A 19,646-nucleotide genomic window follows, 5' to 3' on the forward strand; every position below is an offset into this window, starting at 1 on the left:
TGTCTTGGCCACTAATACACCTCCATACCATCACACATGCTGGCTTTTACACTTTAACAATCCGGAAACTGTGAGATGTTCCAAATAAATGTTTGATGGGCATTCCTCAACTTTATCAGTATTTATTGCCACCTTTCCCAACTTCTTTGTCACGTGTTCACCCTAACCAGGAAGGCACCATCATCCTGTCTAAAAACATAGACTACTGTTTAAGTCACATTTGACTAACTACACTAGAGCAAGCCCAGTCACAGGCAATTACAGAGCCTGCTAGTCCGGGTGAGGAGTCAGTTAAGCTAGACCTAGCCAGCGCCAGGCTGGATAATTCCTGTACGCATAGCAATTTTCTTAGAATAACACACAACTCACATAATGTGTTTTCTGTTGTGAATGTGTCAGGGGTAGATATGCATTCTACTGAGGTGGCAAATCATGATGCGTTCAGTCGATCGCAGCATCAAGCAAACGATCTGAAAATTCCCGTCGTATCAATTCCGAGATATGGTCGAAACTATTTAAAGTGCACTACGTATAATAAACGACTTTAAGGTTTTACTACTTACATATAAAATACTACACGGTCTAGCTCCGTCCTATCTTGTCGATTGCATTGTACCATATGTCCCGGCAAGAAATCTGCCTTCAAAGTACTCCGGCTTATTAGTGATTCCCAGAGCCCAAAAAAAGTCTGCGGGCTATAGAGCGTTTTCTATTGGGGCTCCAGTACTATGGAATGCCCTCCCGGTAACAATTAGAGATGCTACCTCAGTAGAAGCATTTAAGTCCCATCTTAAAACTCATTTGTATACTCCAGCCTTTAAATAGCCCCCCTGTTAGACCAGTTGATCTGCCGTTTCTTTTCTTTTCTCCTCTGCTCCCCTATTCCTTGTGGAGGGGGGGGGGAGGGCCACAGGTCCGGTGGCCATGGATGAAGTGCTGGCTGTCCAGAGTCGGGACCCGGGGTGGACCGCTCGCCTGTGCATCGGCTGGGAACATCTCTGCGCTGCTGACCCGTCTCCGCTCGGGATGGTGTCCTGCTGGCCCCACTATGGACTGGACTCTTACTATTATGTTAGATCCACTATGGACTGGACTCTCACTATTATGTTAGATCCACTATGGACTGGACTCTCACTATTATGTTAGATCCACTATGGACTGGACTCTTACAATATTATGTCAGACCCACTCGACATCCATTGCTTTCGGTCTCCCCTAGAGGGTGGGGGGGGTTTGGGGGGGGTTACCCACATATGCGGTCCTCTCCAAGGTTTCTCATAGTCATTCACATCGACGTCCCACTGGGGTGAGTTTTTCCTTGCCCTTATGTGGGCTTTGTACCGAGGATGTCGTTGTGGCTTGTGCAGCCCTTTGAGACACTTGTGATTTAGGGCTATATAAATAAACATTGATTGATTGATTGATTGATTGATTGATTGATTGAGTGTTGCTGGCATCAAATTCTAAAGTTAATGATTATTTGCACAAAAAAAATGTTAATCAGTTTGAACATCAAATATGTTGTCTTTGTAGCATATTCAACTGAATATGGGTTGAAAATTATTTGCAAATCATTGTTTATATTTACATCTAACACAATTTCCCAGGGTTTGTATTAGAAACGGCTTGTTAGATGTAAAAAAAGAGAAAAAGACATTACAGGTGGTCCTGTTGCAGGAGGTTCCGTAGCGCTGACCGGCGTGTAGGGTTGATAGGCGGGAAGGGCTGCAGGCGCTGGAACTGCTGCATGAGCAGGACTCGGCTGATATGAGAAAGCTGCAGCAGGTGGCGCCACAGAGTAACTTGTTCCTTTGGGTTGAGTTGGGCCCTGCAATTAGAAGAAAGGTGTTTTGGTGTAAAGTTTGCCAGGGTGAAGGCTTCTTGAGTGGGTGCTTACGTGGTAATACACAGCAGGCGTTATTGGCGTATTTGATGTTAACTGAGGAGTGTTTGTTTTGGAGGCTTTCTTTTTACAGCAGCATCTTCTGACGCAGCAACAGCAGATCGCCACCCCCGCAACGAAGACGACAAACAAGATGACGTAAACATATGCAGGAGTGTGAGCTGTAGAAGAAGAGACATAATTGAGGCGTAAAATCATGACAGCATAATTAGAATATTCTAAGGCTGAAACGACGCGTCGACGTAGTCGACGTCATCGGTTACGTAAATACGTCGACGCCGTTTTTGTGCGTCGGCGCGTCGCATATTTACGTCACTCTACTTTACTGTCATGGCGGAGCGCAAAGCAGACGATGCGAGCGAGGGGAAAAAAGCACGCCAAAAGTCGTCAAAAGTGTGGGAGTATTTCAATAAACGGCCTAATAATGTTGTTGTATGCACACTGTGTCGAGCGGAAATGGCCTATGAACGAACATTTGAAAAGAAAACCCCCGACAGCGTTCTTGCCATCACCATCAACAAGTCAATCGTCCGCGTGCGTATACGTTGTCATTATTACACAAAAACATGAATGTGTCATTTCTATCTGCGTTGTAAATTCATAAACTAAAGCACCGTTTCGCTCTGAGAGGCGCGTTTGGCGTGCCTGTTCAGTGTTTACAAAGACGCGCTCCTCTTTAACGCTGTGGAGAGGCGGCGGCGGCGAGCGAGCGGCGAGGCGGGGCGCGCCGGGAGCGACGCCGCAATCGTGCCCAGGTGCGCGATCCGCGCAGTTGGAAGAGAAAAGACTTTGTGTAAAATTAAAAGATTGTAAACCTGGCAAAGCCGTCTGGCGTTCAGTCTGTCGGTCCTGAAAGAACCCCACGGCACAAGACGTGTCACAAACGCTAACGTTAATTAGTTGTGCAAATACCTTTTACAACATTAACAGTTACATATACTATGTACAAACCAACAATTAACTTTCACTTTAATCATACTATCATTGTTGTGTTATTAAGCAAAATAAGCAATACTTTTACTTTTGTTGAAATGTTTACACTGTACACTTTTGTGTATTGGATGTTTAGCTTTATTTTTGCACATTTTAGCAAATAAGCAATACTTTTACTTTTGTTGAAATGTTTACACTTGTTACAGAATATTTCCGTTTTGCACTTTTTTTGTATTGGATGTTTATCTTTATTTTTGCACATTTTTAAGCAAAATAAGCAATACTTTTACTTTTGAAATGCTTATACTATTCCAGAATATTAAGATTTGCACTGGATGTTTACTTTTATATTTGCACATTAAAAAGCAAATAAGCTACTTTTAATTTTGTTAAATGTTAAAAGTTTTAAATGTTTACATTGTTACAGAATATTTTGTCATGTTGTTGTCAATGTTGACTGAGTGGCCATACTTTTTTTTTGGTAAATAAAAGCCATGCCTTTTGAAAAAACTGGCCTACATTTATTTTTTCCTCTTCATTTTAAATTAAAAAAAAAAATCGGTAAAAGGAAAAATAATCTATAGATTAATCGAACAAATAATCTATAGATTAACCGATTAATCGAAAAAAATAATCTATAGATTAATCGATAGAAAAATAATCGTTAGCTGCAGCCCTAGAATATTCCTCCAATAGTCTCACCCTCTTCCACGTCCACACTGGCCAATAACCCCAAGTGGCCATCTTTGTCCCGGAACTCGTAGAGGCCAGAGTCTTTGCTTTCCACAGGAAAGATTTCTAGGCCGTAACTGTCCGGGTGGAGTCGGTGCTTAAAATCCCAATTTCCAGCCCTCATCAGATCTTTGTGATCCCCCTCCCGACTCGGAGTGAAGGTGACGTCCCATGGAACGAAGGAAGAAGGGTATTGTATGAAACAAGTCGCACCCTCCTTGGGTTCATGGCTTCTGCTCTGCTCTGTTGTGGGATTGGATAAGACATGTTTTTTGTGTCAGAATGTGTGGTTGGACAAAGGGAGCAAGGTAGATAAATAATGATCAACACATGCTTTCATGTCTTTTGACAAGGTTGTAAACTAAGTAGGTGAGATATATTGATCGAAGATGATTAAAAATGACTAATTCCGTGTTACTATTTGAGTGGTAAAGTTGGGCCCCCGCGGTGAAAAAGCTTAAGAGCCCTCGTAGGTGTAAACATGTATGTTTTAATGATGTTGTAATATTATCAAACTATCTATTTGAACAGAATTGAATTCAAGTTTAATTAAAAAAAGTATAAAAATAGTTTCACAAATAAAAGTGTGAACATTTTTTGTAATAGGCAGGGGGCCAGGCTCCACATACATTTCTCATACCTGCCAACTTTTGAAATCAGAAAAACCTAGTAGCCAGGGTCCAGGGGCCGCAGGCCCTGGTAGGTCCAGGACAAAGTTCTGGTGGGGGGTTCAGGCTTCGCCCCCCCCCCGACGCAAAATGATTATTAGCATTCAGACAGGTTAAAATGTTGCTAAAACCATCACTTTTCTATCAGTCACAGTGACTTTTCAAAACAAAAATATTACAGCAAAAATCATATGGGTTGATTGACATGTTTATTCTGTAAGCTAACTTCAATAGTTTGAAATGATTTCGACAGTTAATGCCAGTTATCCTGTCAACCTTTCACAAGACTTCAATTTGTTAATTGAAAGTATAAACAGTATAAACACTTTTTACAGTAAACAAATGGTAAAACAGTACTAAACAATTCCATTAAAAAAAAAATTGGTGTCATTATTAACTTTCTGTCCAAGCTTGTATAATCTACTGCCTTGTTCAATTGTAAAAAAATATTCTGTGCCTAAAATTCACATTTCTATCACAATTATCATACTGTAAACATGGTAAGCTAACTTCATTAAAATTAATAGTCCTGTCAATAGCATGGAATTACAATTCAAATGTAGTTTTTTTGTAAGCCTTTCAAAAGAATTCAAAATATGAAAAATTCATGAAAATGAATTTAAGCCATCAGACACTTGAAAAGTGGCACATCACATCTCTAATGTAATCATTTTAACTTTTCAACAGAAATAGCACTGCAAAAATATTAAGGACATACTTCTGTATTTTGGTAGTTATGCTGTCAACATTTAACAAGATTTCTTCAACTTGGACTTGAAAGCATAAATAGTATAAACACTTTTAACAGTATAACAGTACTAAACAATTCCAATAGATAACATTGGTGTTATTACCTTTTTGTGGCTAAAATCCAAATTTAGTAACGGCATTAGACTTGTGTTTTTTTGTCCCAACGTGGTCTTTTACATCGCTAATTCCTTGTCTGCACAAGGTGCAATTCGCGTAGTTTTCACCCTTTTTGGAAGGGATAATTATTCCCGGATAGGCTTTTGAATATTCTTCACGGAATGACTGCAGTTTTCTTTTCGGTTTAAGACTCGTTTGCGATTTTTCTCCGGCTGATTCCATGATCGTTCGCTCGTTTGGAAACAATGGCAACTGGTGCCTGGTGCTTGTCAGCGGTGCTATAAATAGCCTCGCGCATGGCATTCGGAATGGCTCGATAGGAAGTTACGGGAAGCAGTGTCGATTGTCATTGTTGTTACGCGATTTCGTGAATAAAACTTTTTTTTTTTAAATAATTTTTTTTAATGAATGAAAAACCGTATTTTTTATCACTGCAACCGTAACCCGGAATAGGTTGATGAAAACCGTACTAATTACGGGAAAACCGGAGTAGTTGGCAGGTATGATTTCTGCTTAGGGCTCCCAATTCAACCTGGGGCGGCACTGTGGAAAATGTTTTGAGGGTGTCATGTATTTACAATATAATGTGAGGATGTAATGGTGTATTATTATTATGTATCCTCTAGCTCACAGGTGTCAAACTCAAGGCCCGGGGGCCAGATTTGGCCCGCCACATCATTTAATGCGGCCCGCGAAAGCCCTGAAATAATATGAGTCAACGAAGCATTTTATCATTTACTAAATGTTATCTTTTCATTGTGACAGACAGAAATACATTTATTGCATGCTATTGAGTATATTTTAAACTTTATTATCTAATAATGCAACAAATATAATCCATCCATCCATTTTTCTACCGCTTGTCCCTTTTGGGGTACTATCATTAATTTCAAACTTTTTAAAAGTAAAACATAATAAAATAGCTGCTTGAGTTATATCAAAGCAAGTTATAGAAATGACAATAGATTTTACAGTAAAAAAAAAAACTATAGTACCGTTTTTCCATTTACAGTAATATGCTGTAAAAACCATCGTAAATTTTACGGTGAAATTGTGGCGACTCAGCTGCCAACTTTTCTCAACAAGCTATTGCAAGGAATTTAGGGAATTTTACCATCTAAGGTCTGCAATACCATCAAAAGGTTCAGAGAATCTGGAGAAATCACTGCACGTAACATTGAATGCCCGTGACCTTGGATCCCTCGGGCGGTACTGCATCAAAAAACCGACATCAGTGTGTAAAGGATATCACCACATGGACTCAGGAACACTTCAGAAAACCACTGTCAGTAACTACAGTTTGTCACTACATCTGTCAGTGCAAGTTAAAACTCTACTATGCAAAGCAAAAGCCATTTATCAACAACACCCAGAGGTTTTTTGTTTTTGTTTTACTATTTTTTTTTTACAGTGTACGAATACAATAATCAAATGCACAGCAATTAATTTTATAATATCATGAGGTGAATTCTTATACATGTATATTCATAAATTATATAGGGTTACAAGCGGCCCTCTTATCTGCAATGTGGCCCTCCGTGTAACCTTGTTTGACACCCTGCTCTAGCTCCATATTGTAAATTGTTGTGTATCAGGTGATTATGCAATGTATGATTGTATTTATTAGTAAGGTTATACGTACAAATAATTTCATGAATGTATCTGGGTTTAAGAAAAAGCCATGACACCATAAGCTTCTTCCTGCTCCTTTTCGGACACATTCCTCGGTTTTTTTCAATGTGTTTATTTATTTTTCAGACGACTGTTTTGAGCTGTGCTATTGTGTTTTGATTATATTGTTGTGTTGGAAATTAAATGCAATTCTTGTTTAAGGACTTAATGCAACAACATCCTAGTGCTCTAGCAGTACAATACAAAAAGGACAGTTTAAAGAAAAAGTATTTTCTAGCAATAGTCACCTGTGACTGTCAGCATTTTCCTGGACAACAACGCGTGGCTCTTTCGCCTCAAGTTGTAGTAGCCGTTATCGTCCTGTGTGAGATCTGAAATCTCCCAATAATCGTTCTTGAACTGGCCCCTGCCTGCCTGACGGCCTTGAGGGTCGGTGCGGTTCCACAGGATCGTTGTTTGGTCCGGCTTGCCAATCGGAGTGAATTCCAGAGTGTGCACACTACTAAGAAGTTCGATGCGGTACATCCCATGGTAATATCTTTCCACCTTGTCAGCACAGTCTAAAGACAGAAAATAAGGTTGACTTTATTTTGAATACATAGGATGACATAATTAGGTAGCAGTTTAGTGAATCCTTTATTGTTTCTAATGCAGTAAACTTGAACCTATTTTAATTACAGTATACAATACTATAAAAAATAGCATGGTGTTTACTTTAAATACTGACATTTCCGACACAATTTGGACATGCGGTATACTTACTTGCATTGCCCAATGTTTAGAGAACAATATTGACTTATTTTCAGATGGTAATTCTATACCACTTTGCAAGCTGAACTCAGACTACTCTAAAATATACCATACTTTAATTTGTATAGTATTGACCGTTGAGAAGATTAAACAAAATGGTAGCTGAAATGGGAGATGTCAGATATTGAATATGCCATCAAATTTGTTCCCCATATAAATCAAGTCCTGATCATAAAATCATCTCAAATTAAACCTAAAGTTACAGTTGTGAGGCAATAAATACTGCAACTTCGTCAAAATATAAATGAAAGAATACATCAAATCTATGTATATATATATATATATATATATATATATATATATATATATATATATATATATATATATATATATATATATATATATATATATATATATATTAGAGATGAGCGGTTTGCGGGCACAACCGCGGAGTCCGCGGATGATCGGGCGGATGAAATAAAAAAAAATTAGATTTTAAATAGATTCAGGCGGGTGGCAGTTAAACCAATTGGGAAATATATATACATAGTTAAATGTTGTTACCCACATACGAAAAACGAGCAGGCACCTGCAGCATATGCCACAACAGAAGAAAAAAAAAAAAGAAGAGATGGACACTTTTACGGAGCGGAGAAGGGACGCCTCGCCGGGGTCCGGGACCGAGGCCCCTTCCCCCGAGAGGGCCCCACCGGGAGCCGTAGCTGAGGCGATCCGCGAGAAGGGCCCGACGCACGTCCAGGGTCACCACCGCACCGACACCCCGCCTCATCCGCCTTCGCCGCGGCCGGCGTCACGCGCAGCAGGTAAGCAGCTTACCCGCCCGCCACCCCCGTGGCCGGGGGCTCGTAACAGGGGTCACTCCGCGCGCAGTGCGCTCACGAAAGGGGTGGGGCTCACCCTGGTTGATATAGACAGCAGGACGGTGGCCATGGAAGTCGGAACCCGCTAAGGAGTGTGTAACAACCCACCTGCCGAATCAACTAGCCCTGAAAATGGATGGCGCTGGAGCGTCGGGCCCATACCCGGCCGTCGCCGGCAGCGAGACGCGCTTGGAGGTGCGCTCAGCGCGGCTCCCATATGATTGCGCACTGGTGTGCGTCTGGGTCGTGACAGCGTGGCACGCGAATGTCTGTGCTGCATTGGATCAGTCTCCTTTCTTTAACAGGCAAAAGCTTTATAACCTCACTAATGCCTTGCATCGTCTATATTAGATATATAACAACGGGCGGGTGCGGGCGGGTGCGGTTCTGATCAAATGTTACATCGGGTGGATGGCGGATGGTTGACGACTTTCTGATGCGGTTGCGGATGAAATAATTGCCTATCCGCGCATCTCTAATATATATATATATACTGTATATATATATATATACATATGCATATACAGTACAGGCCAAAACTTTGGATACACCTTCTCATTCAATGCGTTTTCTTTATTTTCATGATTATGAACTTCAAGAGTTAATGGTTTCCACTTCACAGGTGCGCTTGAAGCTCATGGAGAGAATGCCAAGAGTGTGCAAAGCAGTAATCAGAGCAAAGGGTAGCTATTTTGAAGAAACTAGAATAAAAGACATGTTTTCAGTTTTAATTCACCTTTTTTTGTTAAGTACATAACTCCACATGTGTTCATTCATAGTTTTGATGTGACAATCTACAATGTAAATAGGCATTAAAAATCAAGAAAACGCATTGAATGAGAAGGTGTGTCCAATCTTTTGGCCTGTACTGTATGTATCAATCATGATAAATCAAAGGTGATTGCTTGTATAGTGAATATTTGCTTAAGAAAAGACACCAACATGTGTACTCATTTTGTAATGCAATGATCTGATGATTACTGACCGTATAGCAGTTAAGGTAAAAGACCGTGTACGATAAAAATCTATAGGATACTTTAATCTACCGTAATTAATAATTGAAAATGTAACGTCTTTGATCATTTGTTTTTCATAGATCAAATGAGTTAACTCGATAATTTTGACAACCTTTGCAACGCACTTATGTGATTACTGTGATCATTTTTCTTGGTGCGCAATACGAATGTTAGTGTTTTTTGTTTTATGGTATTTATTATCTATACATATTAGTGTGCAATATGTAGTATTCATCACTATCTTTTGTTTTTCTTTACGTTTGAATTATGTTACTGTATGTGAGAACCTGCACTGCAACAATTTAATTTCCCCATTGTGGGATAAATAAAAGTCTATCCTATTCTATACACACACACACACACACACACACACAAAATGATCTACTGTAAATTATATATATATATATATATATATATATATATATACATATATATATATATATACACATATATATATATATATATATATATATATATATATATATATATATATATATATATATATATATATATATATATATATATATATGTGTGTGTGTGTGTGTGTATATACAGGTAAAAGCCAGTAAATTAGAATATTTTGAAAAACTTGATTTATTTCAGTAATTGCATTCAAAAGGTGTAACTTGTACATTATATTTATTCATTGCACACAGACTGATGCATTCAAATGTTTATTTCATTTAATTTTGATGATTTGAAGTGGCAACAAATGAAAATCCAAAATTCCGTGTGTCACAAAATTAGAATATTACTTAAGGCTAATACAAAAAAGGGATTTTTAGAAATGTTGGCCAACTGAAAAATATGAAAATGAAAAATATGAGCATGTACAATACTCAATACTTGGTTGGAGCTCCTTTTGCCTCAATTACTGCGTTAATGCGGCGTGGCATGGAGTCGATGAGTTTCTGGCACTGCTCAGGTGTTATGAGAGCCCAGGTTGCTCTGATAGTGGCCTTCAACTCTTCTGCGTTTTTGGGTCTGGCATTCTGCATCTTCCTTTTCACAATACCCCACAGATTTTCTATGGGGCTAAGGTCAGGGGAGTTGGCGGGCCAATTTAAAACAGAAATACCATGGTCCGTAAACCAGGCACGGGTAGATTTTGCGCTGTGTGCAGGCGCCAAGTCCTGTTGGAACTTGAAATCTCCATCTCCATAGAGCAGGTCAGCAGCAGGAAGCATGAAGTGCTCTAAAACTTGCTGGTAGACGGCTGCGTTGACCCTGGATCTCAGGAAACAGAGTGGACCGACACCAGCAGATGACATGGCACCCCAAACCATCACCTAACCATGCAGATTTTGCATTTCCTTTGGAAATCGAGGTCCCAGAGTCTGGAGGAAGACAGGAGAGGCACAGGATCCACGTTGCCTGAAGTCTAGTGTAAAGTTTCCACCATCAGTGATGGTTTGGGGTGCCATGTCATCTGCTGGTGTCGGTCCACTCTGTTTCCTGAGATCCAGGGTCAACGCAGCCGTCTACCAGCAAGTTTTAGAGCACTTCATGCTTCCTGCTGCTGACCTGCTCTATGGAGATGGAGATTTCAAGTTCCAACAGGACTTGGCGCCTGCACACAGCGCAAAATCTACCCGTGCCTGGTTTACGGACCATGGTATTTCTGTTCTAAATTGGCCCGCCAACTCCCCTGACCTTAGCCCCATAGAAAATCTGTGGGGTATTGTGAAAAGGAAGATGCAGAATGCCAGACCCAAAAACGCAGAAGAGTTGAAGGCCACTATCAGAGCAACCTGGGCTCTCATAACACCTGAGCAGTGCCAGAAACTCATCGACTCCATGCCACGCCGCATTAACGCAGTAATTGAGGCAAAAGGAGCTCCAACCAAGTATTGAGTATTGTACATGCTCATATTTTTCATTTTCATACTTTTCAGTTGGCCAACATTTCTAAAAATCCCTTTTTTGTATTAGCCTTAAGTAATATTCTAATTTTGTGACACACGGAATTTTGGATTTTCATTTGTTGCCACTTCAAATCATCAAAATTAAATGAAATAAACATTTGAATGCATCAGTCTGTGTGCAATGAATAAATATAATGTACAAGTTACACCTTTTGAATGCAATTACTGAAATAAATCAAGTTTTTCAAAATATTCTAATTTACTGGCTTTTACCTGTATATATATATTACAGATGTCCGATAATATTGGACTGCCAATATTATCAGCCGATAAATGCTTTAGAATGTAATATCGAAAATTATCGGTATCGCTTTCAAAAAGTAAAATGTATGCCTTTTTAAACGTAGGGAGAAGTACAGAGCACCAATAAACCTTAAAAGGCACTGCCTTTGCGTGCCGGCCTAATCACATAATATCTACGGCTGTTCACACACTCAAGCCATACAGGTCACACTGAGGGTGGCCGTATAAACAAGTTGAACACTGTTACAAATATGCACCACACTGTGAACCCACACCAAACAAGAATGACAAACACATTTCGGGAGAACATCCGCACCGTAACACAACATAAACACAACAGAACAAATACCCAGAACCCCTTGCAGCACTAACTCTTCCGGGACACTACAATATACGCCTCCCCCAACCTCCCCATGCTCTCTCAGGGAGAGCATGTCCCAAATTCCAAGCTGCTGTTTTGAGGCATGTTAAAAAAAATTATGCACTTTGTGACTTCAATAATAAATATGGCAGTGCCATGTTGGCACTTTTTTCCTTTACTTGAATTGATTTATTTTGGAAAACCTTGTTACATTGTTCAATGCATCCAGCGGGGCATCCCAACAATATTAGGCATAATAATGTGTTCATTCCACGGCTGTATATATCGGTATCGGTTGATATCGAAATCGGTAATTAAGAGTTGGACAATATCGGAATATCGGATATCGGCAAAAAAGCCATTATCGGACATCTCTAATATACAGTGTTGGGTTAGTTACTGAAAACCAGTAGCTAGTTACAGTTACTAGTTACTTTATTTCAAAAGTAACTGAGTTACTAACTCAGTTACTTACACCAAAAAGTAATGTGTTACTGTGAAAAGTAACTATTTAGTTATTTCTTTTTTTCTCCTTTTTTTTTTTAAGGCTCCCATTAATGCCCTTTTAGCCTTCATGTCAGTACTGTTATTGCACTGGAGAATAATACAATGTGTTCATCAACTTGACATGCATTTGCATCACTCAACTCTGCTAAGCAATGTGCTCTACATACAACACACAAACAATGTGCTCTACATACAACACACAAACAATGTGCTCTACATACAACACACAAACAATGTGCTCTACATACAACACACAAACAATGTGGTCTACATACAACACACAAAGACAAAGATATGTTTCAAAGGGCCAAATTATTTCAGGCCAGAACAAATTGACAAAACTATTTTAAATAGCTGCAACATAACATACATAAGTAACAAACCGCATAATAACAACATAGCTGTAAAGCTGGCTTCACCCAAGGAAGGCACACGTGACATACACAAAGCCTAACCAGGCATTTTTCTCTCTCAAGGAATTGTGAAATAAAATCATGTATTCAGGAGATCAACACTGTAGTGAAGCCCAGAACACTCTACACATTTCCCCAGTTTGAGTTTAGAGATAAGGAAAGATTGGCCTGGCCCACTAGCATCCCTCTTTATGTTTGTGAACTTTATAGTCTATACATTTAGAGTGATGTGATAATCAAACACTCTAGAAGTCTAGAATGAAAGAGTAGAGGCAGAGTTTGGAGTGTTTTCTTTAGCTCGCTTTCCATGTTTATGTACTCACTGTCCAGGTACTTGAAACATGTTTTCTGTGCCATTTGTTGTTTGACGCCGCTATCATGCTAATTAGCTGCCTGAAAACGGTTGACTCCACTGTAGAAATAGCCTGCATGTCTTCTAGCACATACGCTGCAATGGCTCTAACAATGTTGTCCTGGCTAGCAGTCCCTCCGTTAAAATCCTTAGGTGGAGGTGAAGTGGCATCGGAGTCTGTGTCTCTCTTTACTAGCTTCGTTGAAGCATGTTGCTTATGTGCGAAGTTGGTAGAGTGGCCGTGCCAGCAATCTGAGGGTTACTGGTTCAATCCCCACCTTCTACCATCCTAGTCACGTCCGTTGTGTCCTTGACCAAGACACTTCACCCTTGCTCCTGATGGGTCCTGGTTAGTGCCTTACATGGCAGCTCCCTCCATCAGTGTGTGAATGTGGAAATAGTGTCAAAGCGCTTTGAGTTCCTTAAAAAGGTAGAAAAGCTATACAAGTATAACCCATTTACCATTTATGTAGCTGTTTCAGCAGACTTGAATTGCTGTTTTGGCCAGTATTCCCGGGCGCGGTCACTGCTGCTGCTCACTGCTCCCCTCACTTCCCAGGGGGTGATCAAGGGGGATGGGTCAAATGCAGAGAATAATTTCACCACACCTAGTGTGTGTGTGTGTGACAATCATTGGCACTTTAACTTTAAGTAGATAGGATCTTTGATCCAAGACACAACTTACATTTAACTAAAATGTTCTTTTCTTTGTGCTCGACAAAAGAAAAGTATTGAGAATGTCTCCATGTTAAGAAACTCGACTTCTGGCTTCACCATGATGTCTTGTTAGTTGTTATGAGAGTAGCGTATGTGTGTGTGGCCCTTTAAGATATGACAGCATGTGAGGTGAGTGATATCAGTGAGTGAGTGGGCGAGAGAGGTGAGGGAGCGCAACAGTGAGCGCGTGCAGGTGTTCTAGCTTGGTGGATGGCTGCGTGTAAGACACCAATAAAGTCGCAAAGTTGCAACAAACCGCCGGCCTCGTCATTCACCCTCGAGTCCGGAGCTGTAAAGACCCACTGCCGGGTAAAGTGAAGGGTGTTAGCCCCAAAGTACATAGGCCCTGGAGGAACGTCTCCCCTGCGCTCCGCTCCTCGGTCGAGGAAAGCACGCCTTTTCTTTTCCTTGTGAGACAGAAGGACGACACTTCTTCTGTTTCTAGCCGATACTACATTAAAAAATAAGGTAAAATAACGCAGTAACGCATCATGTAGTAACGGTAACTGAGTTACTGAATATAAAAAATAACACGTTAGATTACTAGTTACCACCGAAACTAACGGCGTTACAGTAACGCCGTTAGTCCCAACCAGAGGTGGGTAGAGTAGCCAGAAATTGTACTCAAGTAAGAGTACTGTTACTTTAGAGATTTATTACTCAAGTAAAAGTAAGGAGTAGTCACCCAAATATTTACTTGAGTAAAAGTAAAAAGTATGTTGTAAAAAAACTACTCAAGTACTGAGTAACTGATGAGTAACATACACACACATATCATATATATATATACCGTATATGTATATATATATATATATATATATATATATATATATATATATATACATACCGGTACACACACACACACATATATATATATATATATATATACACACACACATATATATATATATATATATATATATATATATATATATATATACATACATTGATATATGCAGTATATAATTTATATTTTTTTTTTTGCCGTTTTTGTTTACATGTTAATAGTGTTTTAATGAATATACATGCATGTTTAACACATATAGATTCCTTTCTTTCATGAAGACAAGAATATAAGTTGGTGTATTACCTGATTCTGATGACTTGCATTGATTGTAATCAGACAGTAGTGATGACAAACGTCCACGTTTTCAAATGGAGGAGAAAAAAAGTTCCTCCTTTCTGTCTAATACCACATGAAAGTGGTTGGTTTTTGGCATCTTATATGTCCAGCTTCCATATTCGTTTTTTATACACTTTACAAGAAATACATTGGCGGCAAACTCCGTAGCTTGCTAGCTTGTTTGCGCAGGCTTTCGGAGACTCTTATTTTGAAAGCGCAGGCGCAATGGAGCGGCACTTTTATTGTGAAGACAGGAACTGTGCAGTCAGTCTTTAGGCTTTTGACGGAGTGTACGGTTGAAATAAAAAATTGTCTTTTTTCCTTCACACTTTTGATTGATTGATTGGAACTTGTATTAGTAGATTACACAGTACAGTACATATTCCGTACAATTGACCACTAAATGGTAACACCCCAATAAGTTTTTTACACTTGTTTAAGTCAGGTCATGTGACCCCTGGCTCTGTTTGATTGGTCCAACGTCACCAGTGACTTCATCTGATTGGTGGAATGGAGTGAACGTCACCAGTGACTGTATTTGTTGAAACGCAGGCACTATGAAGGTCTGTCTGACAGACCAAAACAAACAAAGCGTGCATTAACAGATGGATAAAAATTAGTAGCGAGTAGCGAGCTGAATGTAGATAAAAGTAGCGGAGTAAAAGTAGCGTTTCTTCTCTATAAATATACTCAAGTAAAAGTAAAAGTATGTTGCATTAAAACTACTCTTAGAAGTACAATTTATCCCAAAAGTTACTCAAGTAGATGTAACGGAGTAAATGTAGCGCGTTACTACCCACCTCTGGTCCAAACACTGCTAATATATATATATATATATATATATATATATATATATATACATATATACACACAGTCGTGGTCAAAAGTTTACATACACTTGTGAAGGACAAAGTCATGGCTTTCTTGAGTTTCCAATCATTTCTACAACTTTTATTTTTTGTGATAGAGTGATTGGAGCACATAGTTGTTTGTCACAAAAAACATTCATGAAGTGTGGTTCTTTTATGAATTTATTATGGCTCGACTGAAAATGTGAGTACATCTGCTGGGTCAAAAGTATACATACAGCAACATACATTATCAATTTGATGATGTAGAAAAGTTACAATCAAATCAAATGAGCTTCATGGCATGGCCTCTTAACTTCATTAAAAGTTCAAGTTAAAGTAGCAATGATTGTCACACACACACTAGGTGTGGCGAAATTATTCTCTCCATTTGACTCATCACCCTTGATCACCCCCTGGGAGGTCAGGGGAGCAGTGGGCAGCAGCGGTGGCCGCGCCCTGGAATCATTTTTAGTGATTTAACCCCCAATTCCAATCCTTGATGCTGAGTGTCAAGCAGGGAGGTAATGGGTCATGTGAGTGATCATGATTGACGACAGCTGTTGACTTCTCTGAGCCCATTTAAATAGGACTCATGTGATGCAGTCATTAGACTCGGTTACAAACGCGACAATGGGAAAGTCAAAGGAACTCAGCACAGATCTGAAAAAAACTAATCAATGACTTAAACAAGTCAGGAAAGTCGCTTGGAGCCATTTCAAAGGTCCCAAGAGCAACTGTGCAGACAATTGTTGGTAAGCATAAAGTGCATGGCACAGTTTTGTCACTGCCACGATCAGGAAGAAAACGCAAGCTATCACCTGCTGCTGAGAGAAAATTGGTCAGGATGACCAACCGAGAACCAGCAAAAAGCAGGTCTGCAATGAATTGGAAGCTGCTGGAACACAGGTGTCAGTGTCCACAGTCAAGCGTGTTTTGTTTCGCAATGGACTGAGAGGCTAGCATGCAAGAAGGAAGCCCGTGCTCCAGACGCCACACCTTAAGGCTCCTCTAAAGTTTGCTGCTGATCACATGGACAAATATAAGACCTTCTAGAGGAAAGTTCTGTGGTCAGATGACACAAAAATGTTGCTGTTTGGCCACAATACCCAGCAATGTGTTTGGAGGAGAAAAAGGTGAGGCCTTTAATCCCAGGAACACCATTCTACCATCAAGCATGGTGGTGGTAGTATTGTGCTCTGGGCCTGTTTTGCTGCCAATGGAACTGCTGCTTTAAATGGAACAATGAAAAAGGAGGATTACCTCAACATTCTTCAGGCCAACCTAAAATCAACAGCCCAGAGGTTGGGTCTTGGGCGCAGTTGGGTGTTCCAACTGGACAATGACCCCAAACACACGTCAAAAGTGGTAAAGGAATGGCTAAACCAGGCTAGAATGAAGGTTTTAGAATGGCCTTCCCAAAGTCCTGTCTTAAACCCCATCAAGAACATGTGGACAATGCTGAAGAAACAGCATTGTCGCCGCTCCCTGTCTGTGGGAACGCTCTCCCTGACCACCTGAGGGCACCACAGACTGGCGATGCTTTTAAAAAAGGCTTAAAAACCCTTCTTTTTTAAAAAAAAACTTTTTTTAGATATATGCATACTAGTTCTAGCTATTAGGCTGTTCTAGTTTTTATTTTTATTATATTTGTAATACACTGTAGCACTTTGAGGTTGTTTGCTCAATGTAAAGTGCTTTTTACAAATACAATCTATTATTATTATGTCAGAAAAGCAACACATTTAGCTGAACTGTACCAATTTTGTCAAGAGGAGTGGTCAAGTGGTCAAGCAGAAGCTTGTGGATGGCTACCAAAAGTGCCTTATTGCAGGTAAACTTGCCAAGGGACATGTAAGCAAATATTAACATTGCTGTATGTATACTTTTGACCCTCACATTTTCAGTAGAGCCATAATAAATTCATAAAAGAAGCAAACTTCATGAAAGTTTTTTGTGACCAACAAGTATGTGCTCCAATCACTCTATCACAAAAAAATAAGAGTTGTAGAAATGATTGACAGCCATGACATGATGTTCTTTACAAGTGTACGTACACTTTTGACCATGACTGTATCTATACATACACTTGTGAAGGACATAAAGTCTGTATAAATAAATGTAAAAAAGCTCTTACCTAATATTTTCAGAGAGACAATATTGCTGGGGGAATCATTATTTTGGACTGAGAAAATTCCCTCATCTTGTGTTGTCAAGTCTTGCAGGGACATTGAAGAGAACTTCACTTTGACACGCGGGTCCTTCACCTGGGAAGACAACCGTTTTCATACCTTATTGCATCATCATCATCATCATCATCGCACTTCAAGGAGCTCACCTCGCCATTGTCAACCAGTAGCCTTCTGCTTCCTGAGTCCTTCGGAGTGAAGTATATCTTCCCGGTAAATAAAGGCGGCGTGTATTGGAAAGGGAAGCGATACGTTTGGCCGAAGCACAACTCTTCTTGCGTTATTCCGTAGGAACCTGGAAAAAGACGCAAAGGGAAAAATGTGCATTTTTGGCGCAAATATTAGAGATCACGCCTCCTTTTGAATATCAGTTACATTACATTTCATTCACCGTATTTCTTTGCTGCTCGACGTTATTAGTTAATGAGGTCACAGTTTCATTGGGTTCCCAATTCGGTACTTTTATAGGTACCGGACCAATTCCGTCGGTATCAACTTACGTAAAATCAAACTGTGCCATATTTCGGTACCTTTGTTGCATGGGTTGTCCTCCAACCCTTGGCGAGGAAACAAGCAGGACTCAGCCAAACTGCCTCTAAGTCAGCAATTATTTTGACTCGGGGGGCCAAATTTAGAGAAAAAAAGTGTCTGGGGGCCAGTATATCTATTTGTAGGAACACTAATACAAAACCTCACAATAATGTCTGATTGAATGCTAAAAAAACATTATGACAGACCGCCTTAAAAAACAGAATGTAATAAAAAAAATGTTTTACTGAATGAGACACGCAGAATGTACATGAAAATAAAGAATGTGGGATTTACAATATTAACTATGGAGGAGAGGAACCACCACCCCGGTCTGCCAATCCAAAGGTATTTTAAAAAGGGGAACCGGAGGGTGTGTTCTAACTATCGTGGGATCACACTCCTCAGCCTTCCCGGTAAGGTCTATTCAGGTGTACTGGAGAGGAGGCTACGCCGGATAGTCGAACCTCGGATTCAGGAGGAACAGTGTGGTTTTCGTCCTGGTCGTGGAACTGTGGACCAGCTCTATACTCTGGGCAGGGTCCTTGAGGGTGCATGGGAGTTTGCCCAACCAGTCTACATGTGTTTTGTGGACTTGGAGAAGGCATTCGACCGTGTCCCTCTGGAAGTCCTGTGGGGAGTGCTCAGAGAATATGGGGTTTCGGACTGTCTGATTGTGGCGGTCCACTCCCTGTATGATCAGTGTCAGAGCTTGGTCCGCATTGCCGGCAGTAAGTCAAGCACGTTTCCAGTGAGGGTTGGACTCCACCAAGGCTGCGCTTTGTCACACATTCTGTTCATAACTTTTATGGACAGAATTTCTAGGCGCAGTCAAGGCGTTGAGGGGATTCGGTTTGGTGGCTGCAGGATTAGGTCTCTGCTTTTTGCAGATGATGTGGTCCTGATGGCTTCATCTGGCCAGGATCTTCAGCTCTCACTGGATCGGTTCGCAGCTGAGTGTGAAGCGACTGGGATGAGAATCAGCACCTCCAAGTCCGAGTCCATGGTTCTCGCCCGGAAAAGGGTGGAGTGCCATCTCCGGGTTGGGGAGGAGATCT

General features: G+C 40.2%; 1 protein-coding gene across 1 annotated transcript in view; it reads right to left on the minus strand.

Annotated features, from left to right (window-relative positions):
• Window positions 1-19,646, minus strand: part of LOC133576901 (uncharacterized) — a 36,438-nt gene that overhangs the window by 8,794 nt on the left and 7,998 nt on the right. The window contains exons 3-8 of the mRNA XM_061930294.2: window positions 18,210-18,355; window positions 18,009-18,138; window positions 7,023-7,295; window positions 3,539-3,811; window positions 1,898-2,064; window positions 1,661-1,828 (exon numbers count right to left, since the gene is read on the minus strand). Coding sequence (XP_061786278.1) covers window positions 1,661-1,828; window positions 1,898-2,064; window positions 3,539-3,811; window positions 7,023-7,295; window positions 18,009-18,138; window positions 18,210-18,355 — 1,157 coding nt within the window. The remainder of the gene's footprint in view (window positions 1-1,660; window positions 1,829-1,897; window positions 2,065-3,538; window positions 3,812-7,022; window positions 7,296-18,008; window positions 18,139-18,209; window positions 18,356-19,646) is intronic.

This window comes from Nerophis lumbriciformis, linkage group LG36 (assembly GCF_033978685.3).
Source record: "Nerophis lumbriciformis linkage group LG36, RoL_Nlum_v2.1, whole genome shotgun sequence".
Lineage (NCBI taxonomy): Eukaryota > Metazoa > Chordata > Actinopteri > Syngnathiformes > Syngnathidae > Nerophis > Nerophis lumbriciformis.